The sequence below is a fragment of the Etheostoma cragini genome, chromosome 20, assembly GCF_013103735.1.
Source record: "Etheostoma cragini isolate CJK2018 chromosome 20, CSU_Ecrag_1.0, whole genome shotgun sequence".
NCBI lineage: Eukaryota > Metazoa > Chordata > Actinopteri > Perciformes > Percidae > Etheostoma > Etheostoma cragini.
The window spans coordinates 10,985,585-11,008,458 of NC_048426.1; the positions used below are offsets into that span (position 1 = coordinate 10,985,585).

General features: G+C 41.8%; 1 protein-coding gene across 1 annotated transcript in view; it reads right to left on the reverse strand.

Annotated features, from left to right (window-relative positions):
- luzp1 (leucine zipper protein 1) overlaps positions 1 to 22,874 on the reverse strand; it is a 43,684-nt gene that overhangs the window by 9,944 nt on the left and 10,866 nt on the right. Inside the window, exons 2-5 of the mRNA XM_034858383.1 lie at positions 16,539 to 16,593; positions 3,537 to 3,880; positions 1,109 to 3,398; positions 337 to 875 (exon numbers count right to left, since the gene is read on the reverse strand). Of these exons, the coding sequence (XP_034714274.1) occupies positions 337 to 875; positions 1,109 to 3,398; positions 3,537 to 3,668 (2,961 nt within the window). The 5' untranslated portion in view covers positions 3,669 to 3,880; positions 16,539 to 16,593. The remainder of the gene's footprint in view (positions 1 to 336; positions 876 to 1,108; positions 3,399 to 3,536; positions 3,881 to 16,538; positions 16,594 to 22,874) is intronic.

A 22,874-nucleotide genomic window follows, 5' to 3' on the forward strand; every position in this document is an offset into this window, starting at 1 on the left:
TAATGGAAAACCAAAAAAAGCGAGTAGACCCGAGGCGAGTCGAGTAGATACCACGCAGTGGAAAACCGCCATTAGTGGACTGGTAGCTGGAGAGGTGCCAGTCCACCTTCTGGGCACTGCCAAGGTGCTCTTGAGCAAGGTACCGAACCCCAAGGTTACCGCTTGGGGGAACTTTCCATGGGCAGCCCCCCCCCCTCCAGTGTACGTATAGGTACTGAGTGTAAATTTTAATTTCCGATTGCGGGTTAAATAAAGTATACGTTATCATTATTATTATTATTATTATTATTACCACTGTGTGAAGAATGTACTCATTTGTCCTATTCAATAGCTCACCTCTGCAGGGGATGGCTTGGCTCCCTTCTGTGCCTCAGCATTCCCACCAGCTCCTGTTCCACTGTGTATTGTTTCTTCTGTATCGATGGTGGTTGCCCGGTAAGCCCTCCAAGTTGTCTCGGCTTCTACTTCATCTTCCGACCCACCATCAGCCATCGTTCTCGCACCTCCTCTTCCCCGTCTTGTCTCATCCACTGACGAAGTTCCCCGGTTCTTCCAGGTGCTTCTCATGGTGACATTCTTCATGTCTGGTAAACTGTCGTCTTGGGAGCGATGGCCTTGTCTTTGGTGTCTCCAGCTGGTGACAGTGGTGGTGCTGCTACTGCTTTCGAAGCCCGACTCTGTGTCGTTAAAGTCTGCGGAAGTGGTGTCCGGGGGCTGGAGGTTGATGTTGTTGTGAAGTTTGGACTTTGATGAGGAATCACTGCTTTCATCCAGCCCACAGTCCTGGTCCAGGCAGGACCGCAAGGTGATCTCGCTCTTAGGAATGGAGATCTCATATGGGATGGAGATACTGCCATGGTGCTCACTGCTGGGGCCTGGTAATAAGTAATACAAATTGTTTTTTAATCAAAACATTTCAAAGATACAAAGAGCCGACAGTGTGATTGACGCATGTTAGCATGCTGACAGCTCAGAGCACTTCTGTTAATACAGCCTCCCAGCAGCTAACATGGCTGTAGACTCTTAGTATTGTTTTTACACCTCATGTGCTAATGCAGTTGTTAAATTGTATCAAAGTGCATTACATAAAGCATCATGTGGTACTTACCTATGAGGATGTTACTGGTGGAGGTGTGGCGCAGGTGTGGCACAGTTTCACTGGACACACTGCTGCTGCGACTGCTGGTTCTGGAAGAGCTTGGGTCATTGGGGTAGATGGTTATACTACTGGTCATTTTACTTGTGGTGGTCACGATAGGTTTGGTGGAGATTTTGGGTTTGCCATTTGTAGAGAAAGGTTCTGAACTCATCACTTCTTTCTTGTCAATCTCAACGATTGCAGGCTTGATGATAGCTTTTGACCTCAGCGCCTCCCGTGGGCTGCACACTCGCTGGATCTCAATCCCTGATGCAGTGTGTGTGGGTCCCTGTTGGCCTCCCTCAGCTAACAGTGGTCTGTTGTGGAGCTCCTCATCAAAAGAGCTCCGGGAAGAAGAACCCTCTGAATTTGAGTCATGGACAACGGAGTATCTGGGATTTCTGGAGGTTGGAGTCCTACTGCTTAGGGTTGTTGTAGTAGTTGTCTCAGTAACAGGCTCTGGTTCACAGGGCCTCGATCCGGTAGATTCTGTTTCGGAAGCAGATGAGTGACCCTCTGATCCCTGGTCGTTGGGCAACACTGGAGTGATGCGGGATCTGAAGGCTGTGTAAGATCCATTGGCTGTAGACAGGGTGGAGGCAGCGGATGCAGAGACAGATTCCTGAACCTGGTCTGTTGATTCCTGATCTGAGGCAGACGCAATGTCCTTCTCCAAAGCAGCGATACTGTTGATGTTACTGGTACTGTCAGACACCACGTCAGAGTGGTTTGATTCGCTATCACTACCTACGTATAATTTGGAATACTTTTCAACTCTGCTCTTTTTATTCCCCCCATCTGTCTGTTTGTGAGCTGTCCTCAGTGGCTTCTGGTCATTAGCTGCTGGAGGGTAGCGACTAAGAACAGGCGCTTTCTTAATATCAGTAGAGGATGTGTTTACAGAGCAGGACATGGCTCCTCTCGTCTTTTCCTCATTTCCTCGTCCCGTGTCTTTTATTCCATTATTAGATGAAATTGCAGTAGTTGGGGTTTTTGGTGTCCTTCTACTCTTGTGAGCAGGACTGAGAGGTCTCCTCACAGACTTAGGAGAGATCTCCTCTGAGTGGCTGGGATCTTTGCTCCTCAGCTTGGTCTCTCTCTTATGCTGAGGTGAGAGCTCCCTGTTCCTGTGTTTGGGGGAACTCGGCTCTGAGACAGTTGCAGCACATCTATATTTGGGCTTCTCTTGTCTGTAACCTCCCTTCACTATAACCTCTTCATTCTCAGCTTTGCCATTCTCCAGGACCTTTGAGGTGTTGTTGGGGTAAATGATGTTAGTACTCCCATTGCCGTGTTTATCCACAAGACTGGTTCCATTTCTTCCAATTCCACCTTTTCCGCACAGCTGCGTCCTGAGCTGTTCCACCTGCTCGCTCAGTTGGCGAGCCCGGTTTTGTTCCATCTGGAACTTCTCACGAAGTTCACCATTTTTGGACTCTGAGTTCTTTAGATCCTCCTCCACTATCTCCATCTGTTTAAGGCGGTTCTTCAGCCGCTCTACTTCCTGTGTCAGATCCTTTACTTTGTTGTCCTCCTGCAAGCTTTCAAGGCCGCTGTTCTTTTCATTCTCAGATTTGTTCACAAGACCAATGTTGTCATCCGCTAATTTCAAGTACTCAATGCTCTTCTTGCGTCCAGCCAGTTTACCTGTGAGGGGCACTGTGGATGAAAGCTCATCCTCAATTCGTGACCTCATGAAATCTGCACGACCAGAGTCTGCTGACATGCCAAGGCGATTTTTCTGATGCTCTAATTTTTCTGTCAGCTTGAGAATGACCTTCTCGTCTTCCCTCTGCTTCTCCAGTAGCCTCTTACGCTCACTCATAAAGGTCTGGGTGAATCCTTTCAGTTTCTCAAGCTCCATAGCCAAAGCCTGCTCTGCTCTGTCTAGCTTTGTCTCAGACCCCTCCACCTCCTTCAAACGAGCTTTGAGGGCCTCCAACTCAGACGAGAGCTTCTTGGTCAAGTTCTTTTCCTCATTGAGGCTTAGACAGAGCTGGCTGCAGTCAGACTTGCTTTTCCCAAAAGCTTCTTCCAGTTTCTCCAGTTCGGCCATCCTCCGCTTTAGACGTTCAATCTCTGCCTTTAGCTCCTGGGTCAGGCTTTCCTCTTCTTCCAGTTTCTCTCTGACTGTGCGGCAGAGATCCTCAGCCTTGCGCACCTCCTCATCCTTACCCTGGATCTTTAGTAGACGTTTCCTCAGGTCCTCCACATCTCCTAACAGAGCTGAGTTGCTGCCTTCTCCCTGGATGACCTTGTCCTGTAGAAGAGAGAGAGAGAGTTCAACCATTCATTAATCTATTCATGTAGTGTATATCAATTTCACCTCTTTCCACTCATTGCTTCTGATATGCATACACAAACAAACAAACACTGTCTGAAGTCAACCAGTACTGACCTGCAGGTCAAGTAGCTCATCCTCAGACTTCTGCAGCTTGTTGGTTGCTTCTTCCAGTTCATCCAGTCTTCGACTGAGACTTTGTAGCTTGTGCCGCAGGTGGCGATGCGTCATGTCTTTATGGTCTGACATGGCTAAAAAATACTGCGTTATATCTTGTGTTCTTTGTTGTTGTTCAGATTATTTGATGACAATGTTTTGGGAGGTCCACATTTGTGTGGTAGTGTTAGCACATCCTTTAGGTTCTTGGGAAATTACTCTTTTCTCTCAGCAGTCTGTCTGTCACGGTCACTTTAGGACTTTGAAGTTCCCTTAGGTTGGTGTTTAGTAGACAAATCTGTCATCTGTAGGAGAGAGAGAGTGAAAATAAGACTTAGTCATCCCTAATGTGTTAATGACACTCATTTGTTTTCTCAACAAGTAGCTCAGTAAGTGAGAAGGATTGCACACCAAAACAGTAAACTGAATGCACTATGATTTTACACTTCAATCTAATTGCTATGACACAAACCATAGGACAAGTCTCAAAGAGGCGCAAAAGACGCATGTACAATAAAAACACACTCATACTAATACAGAAACAAATTGTCCTCTCGCTTCATTTTATTACAATTATAAAATAATACTAAATTTGACAAGGAATTACTATCTCAATCACCATGAATTTATAGTTTGAATTCTTTGCGCTTATGAAAATAAATATTACATTATGGCGTACCATTTACCATCATGACAATCAAGTGTGCATTAAGTGGCCACAACACACACATTGCACCTCTTTTCCTTTTTGCCACTGAACGACCATGTATTTCACATTGCCTGTCCTTTGAAGGAGATGGGGGTTCCAACACACACACACACATACAAAATCGATTTATGCTTCCCTGCTTCCGCTGACAGTAGCATATCTCAATAACACAGCCTCCTTCACATGCCCAGTCGTCACCGCGGCAACCACAACATCACAGGCCCATCACAACACTACACCATTCATGGTTGAATGGGACGGATGCGATGAAGAAAAGTGTTTCTCTCTGCGACAGAAACTGTAAGGCAGAAATAATTTAGCTACAAGATCAGAAGTATAAGCGCAAAGAAGGACATTGAAGTTGCATTGTCCTCCGCCTAGTTAATCAGTACAGTTATATTAGAGGTTATATTTCTACAGCCATTATAATGTGGCATTATCCATCTGTGGGCCTAGCATGGCTCTATGTGATGAGAAAAAATATTATTAGCACACAGCAGTACATCTATCGGCATGGCCTATATAAATCTAACAGCTAAAGCTTTTGTCTCATGCATGATTCAGGTAGTGTGCTTTCCTAAATCCTATTCTCCCCTTCCCCCGTCATTCTACCTAGCGTCCCCCACTGACCGCGAGGGAAAATCGACCTGAGGGTAGGGCATAACATCTGCACACATCATCACTTATCGACCCCCCGGAAACCGGCTCCATGCCTCCTTTTCCCCCTCGTCTACAACACCATGTTCAAAGATTGCCCCTCTGAAGCTACAAACCACTACATGTAAAGACTACTGTAGTTTTTCCGTACCTTAAATAACATTTACTGCTGTAAAAACACCAACCGATGCAGTAACGTTTCTTAATCCTTTTTATCTTCATGGTATACAACAAGGTATATATTGCCATTAGGGTTTACTCCAGCATAGTTTCATATATTTTCTATCGTTTCATTTGTTGTAAAAAGCCCAAAACATTCTTCCCACAATTCATTAAATGTCTTATTAAACATAAACCAATGCAATAAGCTTTGAAAGTCAATATGGCAACAATTACTTAAAGAAAAGGCACAATGGGAACAAAGCATTTAGCTGTGGCATTTTAATTATGCTTTACTTTCATGAGGTCTAGTGGTTTGGTAATCTCAGTGAGTACAAGACGTATAAGGAAATGCTGCAAAGTACATGGACTGAATAGGGAGTAGAAAAAAAAGAGAAATTGGGAAAAATGTTAAGAGAAAACGGCTAGCCTAGCTGTCCACTTAGTAGCTGACATTTGTTGTCACATACAGCAAACATCTCCTCACTATCCGCGAGCTGTCTGTCCCTACAACACACTGTAAAAAAACGTGTCTATGTAGACAGCCCAGGGTCTGCCTGCAAGGGCCGGATGGCAGACCAGCCAGGAGGGGGTTACAGTAGTCTAGATGTGAGATGACAAGAGCCTGAAACAGAACCAGAGCCAACTTCTGGGTTAGAAGGGGACACATCCTTCTGATGTTGAGCAGCATGTATTTGCAGATGGTAGATGGTGGTCCTACAACTACCCATTTAACAATAAAACGTGCTTTAAGTTCAGTCTTAATTATTTTGCCTTTAACAGATGTCTGATTATCTACGGGTTGGGTTTTGGGCCCTGCACGATTTCTGAAATTCGACAACTCAAGGAGCAGCTCTGGTTAAGGCTTGTACTGGTTAATTATGATGTTTAACTGGGTCCAGCTACTCCTGTCTTGGCAGGCTGCCAACCTCTCCTTTCATTCTCCCTTTATTTCTTTGGCAGCTCTCTACCTCCCTCATCTCTCCCCTCCATCTCTCTCAGACACGCACACCAGCACGGCCAAGTGGCCGCTTTAAAAGAGCCGCCAGTGCGTGCATAGCGACTATGGCAAGGGCCCGCCTCTGCCAAACCAATCAACATACCTGATTCACTTATCGCAAGGCTGGGGCCTCATTAGCTACATTCGGGACAAGACAGGAGGGAATAAGAAGAATGGTGAGTGAGACGTAAAGGAGAAAAGAAATGAGAAGATGTCGAAGGAATAACTCGGGGGAGAGATTAGAGCACTAATAATTCATGAACACTAATATTCCAGTTTGATTTATTTTTCAGCTTCAAGCAAAAGGTTTGATGCTGTTTGGTCAAGAACATGTTTGAAAACGTGGAGAAGGGAGGGAAGGAGGGGAAAGATGTGTTGCGGAAGGGGAGTAGCTGAGGTGTTCTACACTGATTCATTCCCCTGTTCGGTACGTTGTTTGACAATTATGAAAAACCTGGAGGGGGTATGAGCTGCGAGGCAAGGGAACTAACCCTTTTTTACGCAGACATATACCTCATAATGGACTAACCAGGGCACTGCCAGTCCCTTGCTCTGTCTTGTCTGCTCTTACCCGGGCCACTGGCAGGCTCTCCCAAAGCCTTCTCTCTGCAGAAGCCCATTCCTAACCAGGGCATTGTCTAGGTTTGATGGCAAGGGCCCAGGGAGTTTCTACAAATCTTTCTAAGATGTTACTTTATTCTGCATCAGGATAATTTGGAGTCCAGATTGGATTCCAGTGAACATATTCCTGCAATTCTCTTTCCCATGTAGGGTGATTCAGCAACTATAAGTAAATTCACACTCCCATTTAAAATGAAAAAGAACACTGAAAACAGCTTAAACCCAACTGCTTAGTCCACTACTGTACAACGTAACAGCTTCAACTTCCTGAAATCTGGACAGGAAGTTCCGTACTTGACCTTTAACACTCTCGCCGCCAATGATATGAGAAGCAGGGCACAAAGACTTTTTATGTTGACTAGTGTGCCACCTTCAGGGACTGTTACAACTGGAGTTTAAGGTTATAGGTTTAACATTTCATATGTATGGGTTTTGATAACATGAACATATTTTCTGGGACACTGGAAAGAATACAAACACACAGGCTAACCACATCTATAAAAGATGTAGCTGTTACACTCAATCCCTGCAGGTGCAAGTGTTCAAACTGCAGCAGCCATTACTTTCTTTGCCTGTAAGAGCAACATCAATATGCCAACATTTGCCGGTCTGAACAAGTTCTGCTATTCCCTTTGCTGTAGGTGGCAAGGTTGGCACATGAAAAAACTGGTCGCAAATAGAGCTGCAACGATTAATCGAATAGTTGTCAACTTTGAAATGAATGCCAACTATTATGATAATTTATTAGTTTGTTTGATTAATTGATTAAAAAAGACAAAAATAAAAATCTTGTTGAATGTGAATATTTCTAGTTTATTCTTTCATCCATGACAGTAAACTGAATATCATTGAGCTGTGGACAAAACCAAACCGATTTCTGACATTTGTAGACCAAACAACTAATCAAGAAAATATTCAACAGATTAATAGACTATGAAAATAATCGTTAGTTGCAGCCCTATTAGCAAGGTCCAGCAGCTGCCACAGCTGCCCCTTGTGGAAACTCTCTAGCCTGCTAACCGAGAATTTGTTTATGAGTGAGTCACACGCCCAGGTGTTTCACATCTAAAAAAAGACAATTAAGACTAGATGGATAAAGATGCAATGGGAGAACGAGACAGTGATGCATGCAAGAGGAGGGCAAGGACAAACTAGAAAACAGTTGTTTTTTTTGTCTTAGACCAACAATACCAAATGGACTTAAAGTCAAACTCTGCAGGAGGGGTTCATCCACTCTGTTTGAAAACACACACACACACACACACACACACACTACAATCATACACTATATCATTAGGGCTTTAGCCACTTTCTTCCTGCCTGCCTGTTGCCTTTAGTACATTCTGTTCTCTCCGTGAAAAAGAGAAGGAAGGAAAATGAAGAAAAAAAACCTTTCTTGCACTTGATGCTGGAACTTATGGGTTTGAAGCTCTTCTGCCTCATAAACAGAAGTTAATAAAGGGCTCCAGTCCAATCAAAATGCCTAAACCACATCTTCATGTAGGGTGTTATTGTCAGTTTGAATATGTGACACTACTTTGCGTGTGTGTGTGTTTGTGTGTGTGTGTGTGTGTGTGAGGAGGGACGACTGCAGTGTGGATGGATGCTGGCGTAGCACTGGAAGCCACAAGATGGTGGAGACCTGATGCTTGGCCTGCATTTTTTTCGTTTTTCCAAGAAAGAGAAAACCAGCATCCCATAATGTTGGGTTTGTCGTTTCCTGTGCTGTCATGTTCCTTTTTTCTCTGTTTTTTTTTTCTTCCTTTCACCCTTTCAGTTTTGCACCGCTTCTGGAAAAATGGTAAAGAATCGAAAAGCATTGTGTGGTGTTGCATTTCAGCAGAACAATGAATAAGAAACTAAGGTCATGTAGCGTATTCATTAGAGCAACCTGAAATGGGATGGGAATATTCACTCTCCTTTGGTATTTCCTTAAAATTCCGGCTGAAATAACCACTTACGGTATAAGTATTGAAATGTGGTGAAATAGTGAGTAAACAAAATGTAGCTCTTGTAGAAAAATAGATTTGTTCATGGAAGAGGACGTGGAAGTTAACCACAATACCACTATAACGAATCAACAGATGCTTTCTGTTTGTTAGGTTAAGATATTCCTTAGTGACATTATTTCCCTTTTTTCATTTATCCTCTTAACAAATAGAAACTGAGATGAAACATCAGTTTATTTCCATTTTTTCATTTATCCTACTAAAAAAATAGAAACTGAGTTGATACATCACAGTTTTGCTCCATTATTCAGGAGGGTCTTACCTACAAGACTTGGCTGCCAATGACTGGAAATGATCAGCATGGATACTAATTTCAGTTGGGATTTCCTGTCATTTGTTCTGAATTTGTCTGAACTCATTTTACAATTTAAGAGAAACAGTGGCTCTTTATGGTTTTGAACACAGGGAGTTACAAAGCCAAAATAACAGAGAGTGGGAAGAAAAAAATGAAAATGAAGACAGTGCAAGAAAAAGTCTATTGTTGGGTAAGCAAGCTGTTGGCCAGACATCCACAGCAGAATATCACTCCTATGTAAAAACACATAGTCTTTATATCTGGAAATTGTGAAGGACATTTGGAAAAATAAAAGTCCCTATGACATTCTTACATACATGGAAATACCTTTAAGTTGCAAAGGTGGAGGATAACAAGCTGAACTAACCCCAGTTTGGTGCAGGTTAAAAAAAAAAAACTTTAATTGATTCAATAAAAGCCCATAGACACACTGAATCATCAAAACTTATAAAATAAAATTTGATTGTAAATCTTAATAACAATGCACTATTCTTCTGTAGTAGTAAAATGAGATAAGGTAAAAGTTGACACCCTTAGGCCAGTGTGGTCCAAAGGTAAAGCTAAGGATGAATGTTTTCCTTGTGATAAACAAATGTGAACATCACAATCAGTTTTAGATGGAAAACGTGGCTGTAAAGTAACAGTCCTCTCTCCGGTCTTAGCCCAGTAACCCAGAGCCTTTTCTAGGTCTCTCCTCCCCTCCCCTGTCTGTCTACATCAGAAGTCTTGTTGCTGGGGCTTAAAACCAGCCCTCTGCTTATGCACGGGGGCATTATAAGAAGATGAGAGAGGGAAAAATGGGCAGGGTGATAAGGGAAAGTTGGAAGAGAGGGTAAGACAGGCATGGCAGAGAAAAGGGAGAGCCAGAGGACTTAGGGTGTCTGATCTGTCAGCTGTCATGCAAGACTATGATGGTTCTACACATGCACTCCATGTTTGGCTTCTCTGTTTGTGACCTAATTGCAGAACTTTAAAGAAGCTGAATCAAACTTAATGCCCTCAGAGCTTCTCATCCTGGCTCCTGGTGGCATAACAGTAAAGTAGAGCATGTTCTTGATCAAACATCAACACAACACATAGGAGTACGTATAAAAATTCACTCTTGCTGCAACTAAGAAGCAGTGCAGGGGAAGGAAATCAGATCTATTTAAAAAAGAGCAGCACCCTAAAATACTAGCCAGTCAGTTGCTAGCTAGGCCTCGGGCAGATCTACAGCCAAGGAGATCTGGTTAAACTTAAATGTAATCAGTTCTAATAGAAACACAGAATATCACAGACTAGGTGGAAGCTCATCAAAACAGGTCAAAGATTGTTACATTTGTTAAAATTACTGCTTTACTAACAATTAAGCATATACTAAAATAGTTGCAGATAATTTTCCTGATAACTGACTGATCATTTCAACTCCCATGCCAAATTATGTCCAATACCCAAATGAATCCAGACGGACTCCCTAACAGCTTTCTTCAGTCATAATATACATATTAGCATAACTAAAATGACCACTCTGACTGTCTTAAACTTGCTATACTGTATAAATAATAGTTAAACTATATATACACAGTATATATGCATGTAAACAGTATTTTCTGAATATATGAGGCTCACTTGCATAAGTGATTCAACCAAACATAAGTTTGCCAATACTCTTGTTATTGATTTAAACACAAACATGTATGTCCCATGTGACTTGCCGTCATGTTGCCATGAAATATTTCCCAACTCTTCTCCAGCAAGCCCTCAGCCTGCGGCCCTTTGTGTTTAGGGTCAGATGTCACTGACACTGTAACATGAAAAACACTAGACACAACACTGGGGCAAACACAAGTGAGGCCCTGATTAGGACAGCAGATTGGGAACTGCATTAGTCGGACTAGAATGTGGGAAATGAAAATAATATGTTTTGCTAGTGTGGTTTTTGTACAGAGAACAAAAGATACATGGACACCTCAAATGTGGGAGACAATGGAATGTTAATAATATTCTTTAACAAATGAGTTACTGAGTATAAGATCAAACTTAACATGAGTGAAATAAATGCATTTAATGGGTCGTGCTTAGTAATGCGTAAAAACAGGCTGCACAAATAACAAAACTACATTTAGGAATAAAATGTGTCAAGGCCATACATTTTTATTTTCATAATTTCAGACTTTAAGGGTCAGTAAACGTCTGCATGGGTTTGTGCGTATGTGTGTGTGATTTGCTATCTTGTGGCCTGAAATCACAGAAAGTCCCAGTTGTGAAGTGATAGACAAGAAGACTCCAGTAGGAGACATAACTGTCCAACCACACTGTGACATTAATATGAGCTGTGATCAGATAGGATGATCAGAGAAGAGAGAGAGAGAGAGACAGAGACAGCGAGCCGGTCATTATCTCAAATATCTGGTTCTGCTACATCAATTTTTATACATTTTTCAAACTGTCTATCGTGAGTCCAACAACGTTATAGGTTATAGGTCATAGGTTTGCAGTGCGCAAAGATCCTGTGATACAATCAAAAGGTCCAGAACCGCTACAAAATTGACCTTGTGCTTAGCTTGCTTTGATAAGAAAAGAGCATCATTTTGGATAATTTAATTGAAGAGAACTCTTTGACCTCCTATTAACACAGTGTTTTCGGACCAACACCAGCTACCTATTTAAAGCTACGCTTAACAGCTGTTCAAACACTCTCGGGTGTCAACAGACGTCAGCAAAAACGTTATACGACTGAATGAGTGTGTGCGTGCTTGCGTGCGTGCATGTGTGTGTCTCAACGTTTCACACCAATAAGAGAACATGAAACATCTCAACATGATGACACTTGTCAGACTCAACACCGGGTTACTAACAGTCTGTGTGAATAGTAAGTATGAGTCAGGCAGACAAAGAATGAGGCGAGGCAAACAGGCAAAGTTAAGAGAGTGCTGAAGAGTGATAAGAACAGAAAATATGAGACTTCTTCCTATACTATTTGTTTGTCTCTTTGTTCACGATTTCTCAAAAACCTTAAAATAAATCTGTGAAATCTGGTGTTGGTGGAATCTAGTTCCAGGATTTCTTTAATTGCTATAAAGTCAGAAGGTAACAGCGCCACACACTGTCTCTGCAGCATCTGCAGAGTATTGTTTGGCACAGAGCTACTGCAGACATCTTGAAAATGTGAGACATTTCACTATACTCCAGGTGCCACAGAGCATACAAATGCATTAACAGGCTTATCAGAGGGGTGAGGTAAGATTTATGGCAAAAACGCTACCTAATATCCGTTCTTTACACACTCATCCCAGATGGACTGGGTTAAAGAATGTAAATGAAGCACAAGTTTGTGGCACATAACACAGCAAAGAAATCATGTAGTAAAGTATATGTGGTCAATAATAATGCAATTTGAATGTAATGATGGTTGTGTATTTGAGACAAAAAGGCAGGTTAGTCTCACAAATAAAGAAGTGCATGTGTGTGACATTGAGCTGGAAGGTCAGCAATTGTATGCTGTACATTTCCTCCAGTAAAAAGGTCGAGAAGAACACCATCTTATTACCATTTAATATTTCCTTTCCTCGTGTTCTCTTTTTCTCTCCTATTTCCCACCAGTCTCAGTCACTTCATGTGACCTCTACCTCTAAATATTCCCCACAACCCTCCCATTTCTCCTGCTGCATTCCTTCTGTTTCCTTCCCTTGCCCTTCATCCTTATACCCCTGCCTTCCTGCTGCATTTATATGTCCTTGCCACTGTGCCTAAGCGACGGGGTGACGGCGGATCATCAAACTCTCATTTTACAAGCCTAACCCCCTCTATTGGCTTCCGACAACAGCCTACCAACACTGTTGATTAATAGACACATCAGTAGCTCTCAACATACAGCCCTTCAACCTTCTGCCTGGCTGCTTGACATCCTGCTCATTCACTGCTTTGCCCTCCTAGCAGAACACACAGTTCCACACACGCACACACAAACACATACAGAGCTGGTTGGCGGAGCTTGGCAGAGCTTCAACAGCCTGAGCCTTGGCATTAGCTGCCTGCTGCGGCTGAATGGAGACCTCAGTGGCTCTCTGATGAGAAAGAAACAGAACAGAGAGAGAGCAAGAGAGAGAGAGAGAGAGAGAGAGAGATGTAGCAGGGGAAAATCTTAGACGGGCCAAATATGCAGAAATGTATGTAATAATGCGAAGTAAGCAAATAAAGGTAGAGAGGGAGGAAAACATAGAAGCAGGAGGGAGAGAGTGAGAAGAAGGGAGTGACTCCACAGAATGCAGAGCAGGTAACTGCCAGAGTGGATTACTGCAGCAGGAATGCAGCACTGGCTGCAGGATGGAGGGGGGGGGGGGGGGGGGGGGGGGGGGGGGGGGGGGGGGGGGGGGGGGGGGGGGGGGGGGGGCAGGAGGAGCAGGATGTAACATAATGAAGTTATATATCAGATGTGAGATAATAAATCTAGAGCTGTAACAATTCCAAATGTTGCTGTCTAATTAAATTGTATCAGAACTCATTGCAATTAACAATAAAATTGTCTCTTTTTGTCAAATTTATTTTTCAAATAAAAAATTTTTTAAATCTTTGTTTCAAAAGAAATGAAAGGATCCAGGTTACATCTTTTGGTTATATCACTGTTATGTGACCCAGATAATATAATAAGACAAATACACAGCCTATGAAGTAAATTATTATTATCATAAAACATTTTTTCTAACTGTATCTACCTTGTCATTTTTGTTGCTATGGGTCAAATGCCTACAACTATCAATTGAAATAATAATAAAATATATAGTCTGACCAATAATCACTTATATAACTACAATTTGGCACAAACAAAATCAACAATTACCAGTCATAGCTAATTAGCAATTACTTATGGTTAAAAACAAAGAAACCGTGATTTTGTAAACTAAAAGCTGAACTGCTTATTACATTTCACATCAAGCATACAAATTTGCTAACATGCGCTTTGGATATTTTAACACATAACAAAATAACTTGCATTTAAATGTCAGCATGGATTCTGATCCCTTGAATCCCTTGAAATTACCTGCAGTGCACATGAAGTGAGACAGTTTTGTTTGATTTCAACATGAATGAAGCATGAAGAACAACAGCAAACATGGCTGAACAGACTACAAGAAGAGTTCAACAAAAAAAAAGATACCATAAAATGTCACCCATATTTAAAACATAATTGAGGCTCTTGTACAATTGCACTTTGTTGGAAAAGTGTGCCATTTTTGGGGAAAAAACGCCTATTTGCTTTCTTGCCGACAGTAAGGTAAGAAGATCGATACAACTCTGATGAAGCTACAGCCTGGAGACAGTTAGCTCAGTAGAGGAAAACCGCCAACCTGGCGCTGCCCAAATCTTCCTTTGACCTTTGGACAAAGCCCGGCTAACGGTTTTCCCATGCTGCAGGTCTTAATGCTAAGCTACGCGGCCTCCTGGCTCAAGATCCATAGATAGTGTACAGACATAAGTGGTTTCCATTTTTTCATCTAACTCTCTGCAATAAAGTGAATAAGTGTGTTTCCAAAAATGACATCCGATTTCTTTCAGTATGATTTTTAAGTGCATTGTGAACAGTTAATGACATCCCCTTTTAAAAGAATCGAGCTCAGGATGTGTGACTAATTGTATGATATCCCAAGTACAAGTGTGACGTCCCTTTGGTAGCAGAACACCGCCATGAGAATCTCCATTTCCTGTTTTACTTTTTTTGTTATTTTCAGACTATTTAGGATGAATTCAGCTGAAACAGGATGTGAACTAGCATCCGGAATAATACGCACATGTAAATGCAGCTCAGTGAAGACGCACCGAACACGCCTTGGCCACATATTGACCTTACACTGTTGTGTGAGCTGAAAGCCGAGTAGACATGGTAAGAGAGTGACACATAGACTGTCTCTGCTTACTAACCTGGCCTACACACACACACACACACACACACACACACACATATACGCACCAACACAACCTGCTTTCCCTGAGCAGTGTCTATGTCTATGCACTTGAACACACTGACCCATATATTACAGAATATATACAGTATGGTATATACGTTTGTTTGCCACGCTAATGGGACTTCAGGCTACAGGGGAGGAAATGCGGCGCCGACGTTTGTACCCAACAGGAAACAGACTCACAAAGAGCAGAGGAGGGGCGGAAGAGGCAAGGAGCAGGAGGAAAAGGTGAGCAAATCATTGCATGGGTCTTGGATATAATAATATGTTTACGTACTGTATGTCTTGTAAGGGGGACCCCGAAAAGTTGACTATTCAATGATTCAAGCTAAGGAGTCTATTCGACTTAGTCTATTTATAAATCATAATATATAGCCAATTTTGTTATTAATATCAGCCTATTAATAAAGAATTAATAACAACTAATTTGAAGTGTACTCATGTGGACAAAAATCTGAAGTGCTTGTGCTTGTGCTTGTACTTGGACTGGTGAGTACTGGCCTGTTTCAGGCAATGCCTAGAATAAACTAAACTCAACTAAATACACATTATGGAGGCTTTGAATCGATTTTGTCTGACTGGCAAACACAAGCCCACGAATAGCTATACTAAAAGGCATCTCTAGGTTTAAGAAAATCCGGTTTTTCTTTTTCATTTTGTCTCATTTCACATTTTACACAGCATTAAATGTGGCTACAACAAAAAAGACTGCAGGAGACCGATACATTTTAAGAAATAGTCAACATTTTGGGAAAATTGACTTTTTGTCTTTCTTCTGTAAGTTAAATGAAAAGAGCTAAACCACTTTCATGTCTGTGCATTGGAGCAAGGAAGCCATAAGCTTTTCTTAGCATAATCCCTCTGCTGCTAGAAGCATGGGGACACAGCTGGCCCGGCTATCTGTAAAGTAAAGAAATACCCCTAAAAACAACAGTTTGAGGTTAGGGTTAGTTACGTGCTGTAACTATTCCTTGGCGAACAAAATGCTGACTTTCCCCCCCCCCCCCCGGTCAAAGCTGTCAGACAAGCAGTGCTATAGCTTGAATAGCTCTGTAGAGAAGTAGTAGGGAGATAGAAAAAAACTGTAAACTGTTTTTATATTCGCTTTCTCTGTACGGATTAAACAAACTAGAGAAAATGTGTGAGCTTTATAGGTGCTGGTAGGAGTAAACCAGACTTGCTGTTTCCCCCTTTTTCAGATTCTTTATGCTAAGCTAATCACGCCCCCCAACAATTAAAGATCAACCATATATCTTAAAATATTCAACTACTCTTTTGAGAGACGTACATTACAATTGGGTTGAGTGAAGCACATAGATTGCATAAGGTACAAACCCTGCATTAGGGTAATATGTAAATCATCCAATGCAAAAATCTGTTATTATTGGATTGAACACCTTTGATTTGACGTCTAAAATTGTATTTAAATTAAATTTGACGACTGTCACGGACATGCGGTGACCCAGAGACACCTCAAATATTCAAATATGTGCTGAAACAGGAAAGAGCAGAAATGAATCAACATTAACATGAACATGAACATGAAAAACAACATGAATGCCGTAACTTACATTTTAGATCCCTTTGGCGGTCAGACGTTATGCTCCTCTTCGCAACGTCTTCATCCTGTGGTGTAAAACACACAAGCAGGGTATACAGTTAGTAAATGCACACACACACAACACACAATCTTTCACCATTGTTATGTTTGGCAGTTGGCAAGGCCCTGAGCCTGTGGCCGGGCTGACAATGCAGTCACTGTGGGGGAGATTGTTCACAGTCAAGCTATCGGGCTAAAGAATGAGCTAACTGCTCAGATATGGGACACATTCGGAAGGCTTTGCAATAGACTCATGCATGAGCAGACAAGTAGTGTTTGGCCACGACAAGAGAAGGCCCTATTCAGTTCTCAGAGGAGGGACACAAACACACACGCACCATTATCATAATCATCATCATCATCCTAGAAGGTCTCATCTGCTTCAAAACGTGTGCATGGTTAAACACGCACACGCACCCGCCCACACACACACACACACACCGAGCGAAAACAACCCAGACTTGGAGCATTCCACTACAGTAGCATTCCATATGTTTGGTTAAGCACAGAGAATCCAGATTTAAGACTGAAGTCTGGACTGAATTTAAAGGATGAGAGAGGGAAGCGGAGGGAGGGGGAGAAATGGGGAAGAGGAGGGGGAGGCTGAAGGAGAAAGGGAACATTCCTGTGAACTGTAAGCAGCAACAGGCCACTCTGTTACAGAAACATGAACAACATACATTGAAGAACAGACTATTAAGTCCAGGAGGTGCTCAGAATAATGGAAAGCTTGAACATCTACAGTTTCACAGAGGAAACTCAATCTGCTGAGGAATTCTGTGTTAGATGTTTAAAAGCCCTAGAACAAGCAATCATGTAATCATCAAGTTGAAAATGTTTCTGACGCCTGTACAGACTTTTATATCACGGAAGAAGGAAAAAACGGGAAAAAATATTACTTCTCAGTTCAACATGTATTTGGCCCCTTTGGTCTGCCATAAAGGTTACGTCTTCATATTGATGGTTTTGTTCAACCAACAGCCCAAAACCCAAACAGCTTCGATTTATCACCACAAAAGACGAGGATTTATTTGCAAATACTCACGTTTAAGCAGCTGGAACATGACTTTAAAGAGTAACTAATTACCAAAACTGTTACAGATTAATGGACTTATTGTTTTCAGCCCTAAAAGCACAACATATTCAAAAACAGTTCAGAAAGAGGGTTCCCTTTTGATTTAGGCTAAACTAACTAAGAAAGAACAGGCAAGGGATGTGCTCTAAGACACTTCGATCATGTAAGTAGCTACTGATGGACAGAAACAACACGTTTTTTAGTAGCTCCTGCAACTCAAGTCCTATTTGCGTCATCCTTTCTGCACATCTTTTCTTTATAAGAAGGAGATAGTCCTGCAGCTCTGGACTTAGCTTTGTCATGTGAAATTCATGAGGACAGCGGCACGACACTGGCACAGGTTTGCCGAATCATCTGATGTTCTCACGCTAAACAACAATTCTTCTCCACTGCACTCAACAAAATGTGTTATTGTGCGGAGTGCAACGCCAGTTTTTTGGTAAACTGTGTGATCAATAGAACACTACTTTTAATGAAAATATGTGATGTTACAAATGAGATCGGACACATTCTTAGCAATCCAGAAGACACCAAATACCCTGGTGACCAGAGACCACATGTTTGAATGTGTTGTTGGGCTGCATGTGTGGAGAAGTGGGGGGGGGGGGGTCGGAGCTATTCATTCAGAGAGTTGGCCAACCCGTAACCAAGAAAAACAGCTGTCTCCTTCTCATCCCTTGCTCCCACTCGCTTCCCCCCATGCACATTGCATCTCAGAATGGGGAGGATTCACTTATTACTCAGCAGAATACACTGAAACAGTGTGACAAATGAACACAACTTAATCAACAGAAATTAGGAACCTATACAGCACTTGAAATAAGTATGACTGATGAGCATATTTTCTAAATGTACGCAATATCACACATAAAATAATCCGGATCATATCATTACATTATTAATAATTTTATAAACCACAATACCAACATATTGCCCAACCCTAATATCTTTATTTTCTAATGTGGTAGTCCTGACCTATCCATTATCTGGTTGTTGTTTTTAATGCAGAATTTAAACTTTTTTACAAAATGATTTCTGTCAGAAAAGAGAAAAGACAATCAGACTTAAAATAAAACACAGCAACCTTTAATCATTTTTTGGTAGTCTCCGAAGAGCTAAATCTTGGTTCAGGGCCATATTCAATCGAGTTTTTTCATATATATTCAAAAAAAAAGATATTTTGTGACACTGTGTCACTTATTGCCTGTCCTGACAACATCATCATGCTCTGCACTGTACCAAAAGAAACCATTGTCCCTGTACAATCTGTGTCCCTCTGGGACATGATTATCTGTCAAAACACCAGTGTCCCAAGATACGTCAAGATACATTTTTGTATCTATATCAATCTAGTTGTATTCATAAACTTCTAGTCCTTGCCCACAATAAATGTCCAATAAGTGTGTCACTATTACAAAGCAACACAATATTTCTTACCCAACTACAAACTTAACAATGTGTTAAAAGAGCACAGATAGCGCTCTCCTCCCTTTTCATTCTATTTAAAGATTTTTATTGTGTTAACTTAAGTTTATCTTTGAGTACAGCTTTATCCCACCTATAATGTGATGAGTTAAAACACACACACACACACACACACACACACACAGACACAGACACACACTTCCAAGAAGAAGGAGAAATTCTGTATGTGTCTATTAGTCGGGTCTTAATTAAATGGCAATGTTTCATAGCCAAACAGATGCATGCGAGTGTCAAAATTAAAGGACAGAGGAACCACGGCGAGTAAAACAAGAGGGGAAATAAGGGAGAATGAAAGAAGGGGAAGAGAGAGATCATGTTCAATTTCCTCCCCTGGAGAACATTTCAAGGCCTGAAACTCCATCCAAGCAGGCCTCGTTTGCATGGGAGCCCATTTCCTGTGTGTGATTAGCAGAAGGGTGTGTGTGAATGTGTGTATGTGTAGCGTGCACACGCGCATACTGGGGGTTGCAGTTCAGAGAGGTCTGGGGTTGTTTTGTCTGCTCGGGGAGGAAAGGAATGCCCAAATCAAACACAGTGAACAGGATGCCTAGAGACAGAGAGGGACAAGGGAAAACGACAGAGTGGCAGAAAGAGTAAGCAGATACACAGTGAGGAGAAACAAGGGGAGAGACAGGAAGCAGTCAGCGATCTAGAAAGTAGCAGACAGAAGAAACTAACAAACAAAAGAAAGGTGGGAGCACAAGAGAAAAACTAACTCCTGCCTGGGCTAGCTAGCCAAATGGCCGGTCAAGTTCTCAGTTGTATACATCAGATTAAACACTGAGGAAAAGGTGGAGACGATAAGCTTAAACTAGCAAGACCATCTCTGCGGCAATGTCATGACTAGTCGCTCATCAGATTAGGGACATCAACTCACCAGCCTTCTGCTGATTCTGCTAACCGGGCCGGCCAACGTTCTCAAATATAAAATTTAGGGTAGACACAGAAGTAAAAGTGAAGATGGCCATCAGCTACGACCTATGGCTATGATTCCGACTATGTAGACAAGCAAGTCCATCTCTGCGTCCATCGCTATCAAAAGGGGGCATACAGGCAAGCATGGAATAATTGAACACCTACATCGAATACTCTCCTGGCCATCCTGCTAGCCTGTGAGCTTGGTGGCCTTGCAAAGGGTTGAGGTTTTTATTTGCTGCCAGTGAAGACTGCAAACGGCCTTTCTCCTGCTGCTATTTGCATTCTAGCTGAGCAGCGAGGTTTTGTAAGAATTGGTCTACATGCTGATGAGCTGTCAAATAGAAAACCATCAACTTCACAGCAAACCTGCAGAACCAGTCCTAATATCTAATGACTTGCAGCCCTGCCTGTTCCACAAATAACAGCTGAGGCTTTCGCACACTACAGCTGACTACACAGGCAGATTAGTGTTGACTATTTTTCAGTTATACAACAACAGTAGTATGACATCTAGCAGTGTCACGGATCACCCTAAACAATCTAGAAACCTCCTGGTATGTAAACGACGCAAAATTTCAGGAGTCTTTAAAAAGGTCAACTCCACACACATAAACAAGACTTGGAAAGGACTGCCCGTCTGCTGAAGAAATCCAGCAAATTTTTAGCCTTTAGAAGATGTAGTGTCTTCCTCAAGGACACTCCGATATATCATCCTCAGAACTATTGTGCCAACAAGTGCTGATTTTGGCTAAGTATGATAAAGTGGTTCCTATACATCAGGGTTGTCACTTGTTAAAATTCACAAATTATTGAATTCAAATTACTGTTGCCATGTGGACCAATTTTTCCTATTTGACTTAATAAAATAATAAACTGACAGAGCTATTCATTCTCTGTGAACAAGCAAAAGGTTGAGCATTGTACTCAAGCAGAGGCATTCCCAAAATGCAGTCACTCCAACATGGATGGATAAAGGTAAGATAAATGCAACTGCCTTACAGCTTCACTAACTTGTCACTTATATGGCAAAGTGGGCTGTGTTCAATTCATATATTTATATGGTGTTAGTTTGGTAGAAGTTGATCAAACACGTTGTTTTTTTTAAATACACACACTAAAGACACTACGGTCATATTGTTTCCAAACACTTCCTTCTGTTGTGTGTGTGCGAGCTGGACCCTGCCCATGCAGGAGTGAGCCATTCCTTGACTGGCAGAGCAGAATTGATAGGCTGCTATTGTTTCCTTTTAAGGTCAATTGTGTCTCAGATGCTTGGCATGGCTGAGAATGTAAGATGCAGCTAGCTGGTTGGCTGGCAGGAGAGAAGAATCACTAATTTAACAGCATTCTTCTGTGCAGTCCACACCTAGAGAGAGACGAAGGGACACAGACAGAGATGGAAATAGAGAGAGCATTTAAGACAAGTGGGAAAGAAATAGACAACTGGAGGTTGCAAAGCAAAAGATTTGAAGAGGATTAGACTGAGAGGAGAAAGAAAAATCTATCACTAGTGGGTGCAAACAAGAAGGTAAAAAATACAGCGAGTTTGTCCAAGTGGGTGGGTGAGAATTGCTCTTTGCCACGGGCACCGAGCTCTGCTGTACCCTTGTTTGCCCAGGCGGTCAAAACATGCCACCACATGTGGTAAGCCTGTTTGTCAAGACCTGCGTACACACATACACATTTATACAAGCATACATGTCAACCCACGTAGAGACCTAAACTTCTCACAGAGGGACATGCCATGCTCTAAAGTTCACATTTGATTCCAAATTTGCCGGAGAAGCGCACTATACCCTCTTACTGTACATTACGCTAAATATAAGGCACCAGCTAAATGTCTATAAGGCCATGGTTAAATATTCTGCTGACGAGAGAAGGAGAGAGGAGGGGGGGCACGGATGGCCAGACCGGCTTAGCTTCACAAATAAACCCAGACCTGGGAGAAAGAGAGGGAGCCGGTTGAAGGTTGGATCATAAAATATGTCCGGTATTCCATAATGTTCCACAGTGCACAAATGAGCCACTCAGGGACTTGGGAGTGTTATGGGATTGCTGTGAGAATCCTGTTTCTGAATGTGTCCACAGGCACACACACACACACATATGTACTCACACAAACAAAAGAACTTAACTGTTGCCAGACATTCAATGATATACCAGTTAAAAGTGTGACGTTCGATAGTAAAAAAGGTAAAATTCAACCAAAAAAGGTAAATTCAACTAGATGAGAAAAAAATTACTGTCTTTATTATACAGTTAATACAAACTACATTTGGGTTAGTTGTGTCTTGTTATCCAAAAGACAAACGTTAGCTGACTAGAGAGAGGAATAGAAAATATGAAGAGACCACCATGTGTGTTATCACTGAGTGGTCCAATGTGTTTTGGTTACTACAGAGATGTTCCAGTGATCCAGGCTATTTTAAACTCAGACAAACTGAAACAAATACTCAGTTAATTAATAAATCAAGAAAGTGATTTCTGACAATTCATTGCTTTCCTTGGTTTTATGCTGTAATGAACTGAATTATTTGGGGGTTTGAACTGTTAGACACAACAAGAAAATCTCACCCTGGACCTTTAAAACACGAGATGAACGTTGCACAGTTTCTTGTGTTTTATAAACCAAACACATAATCAATTCTTTGAGAAAATGAGATGAGATGGGCTAATTTGAAGACATCCTCATGGGCTCTGAGAATTGGAGGACATTGTTTCCCTATTTTGGAACATTTATTTAACTTCAAAGAAATTATCGAAAAGACTATCAACAAATGAATAAATTACACCAATAATTAAATGGGGGAACTTGTAGCCTTTGTTGCA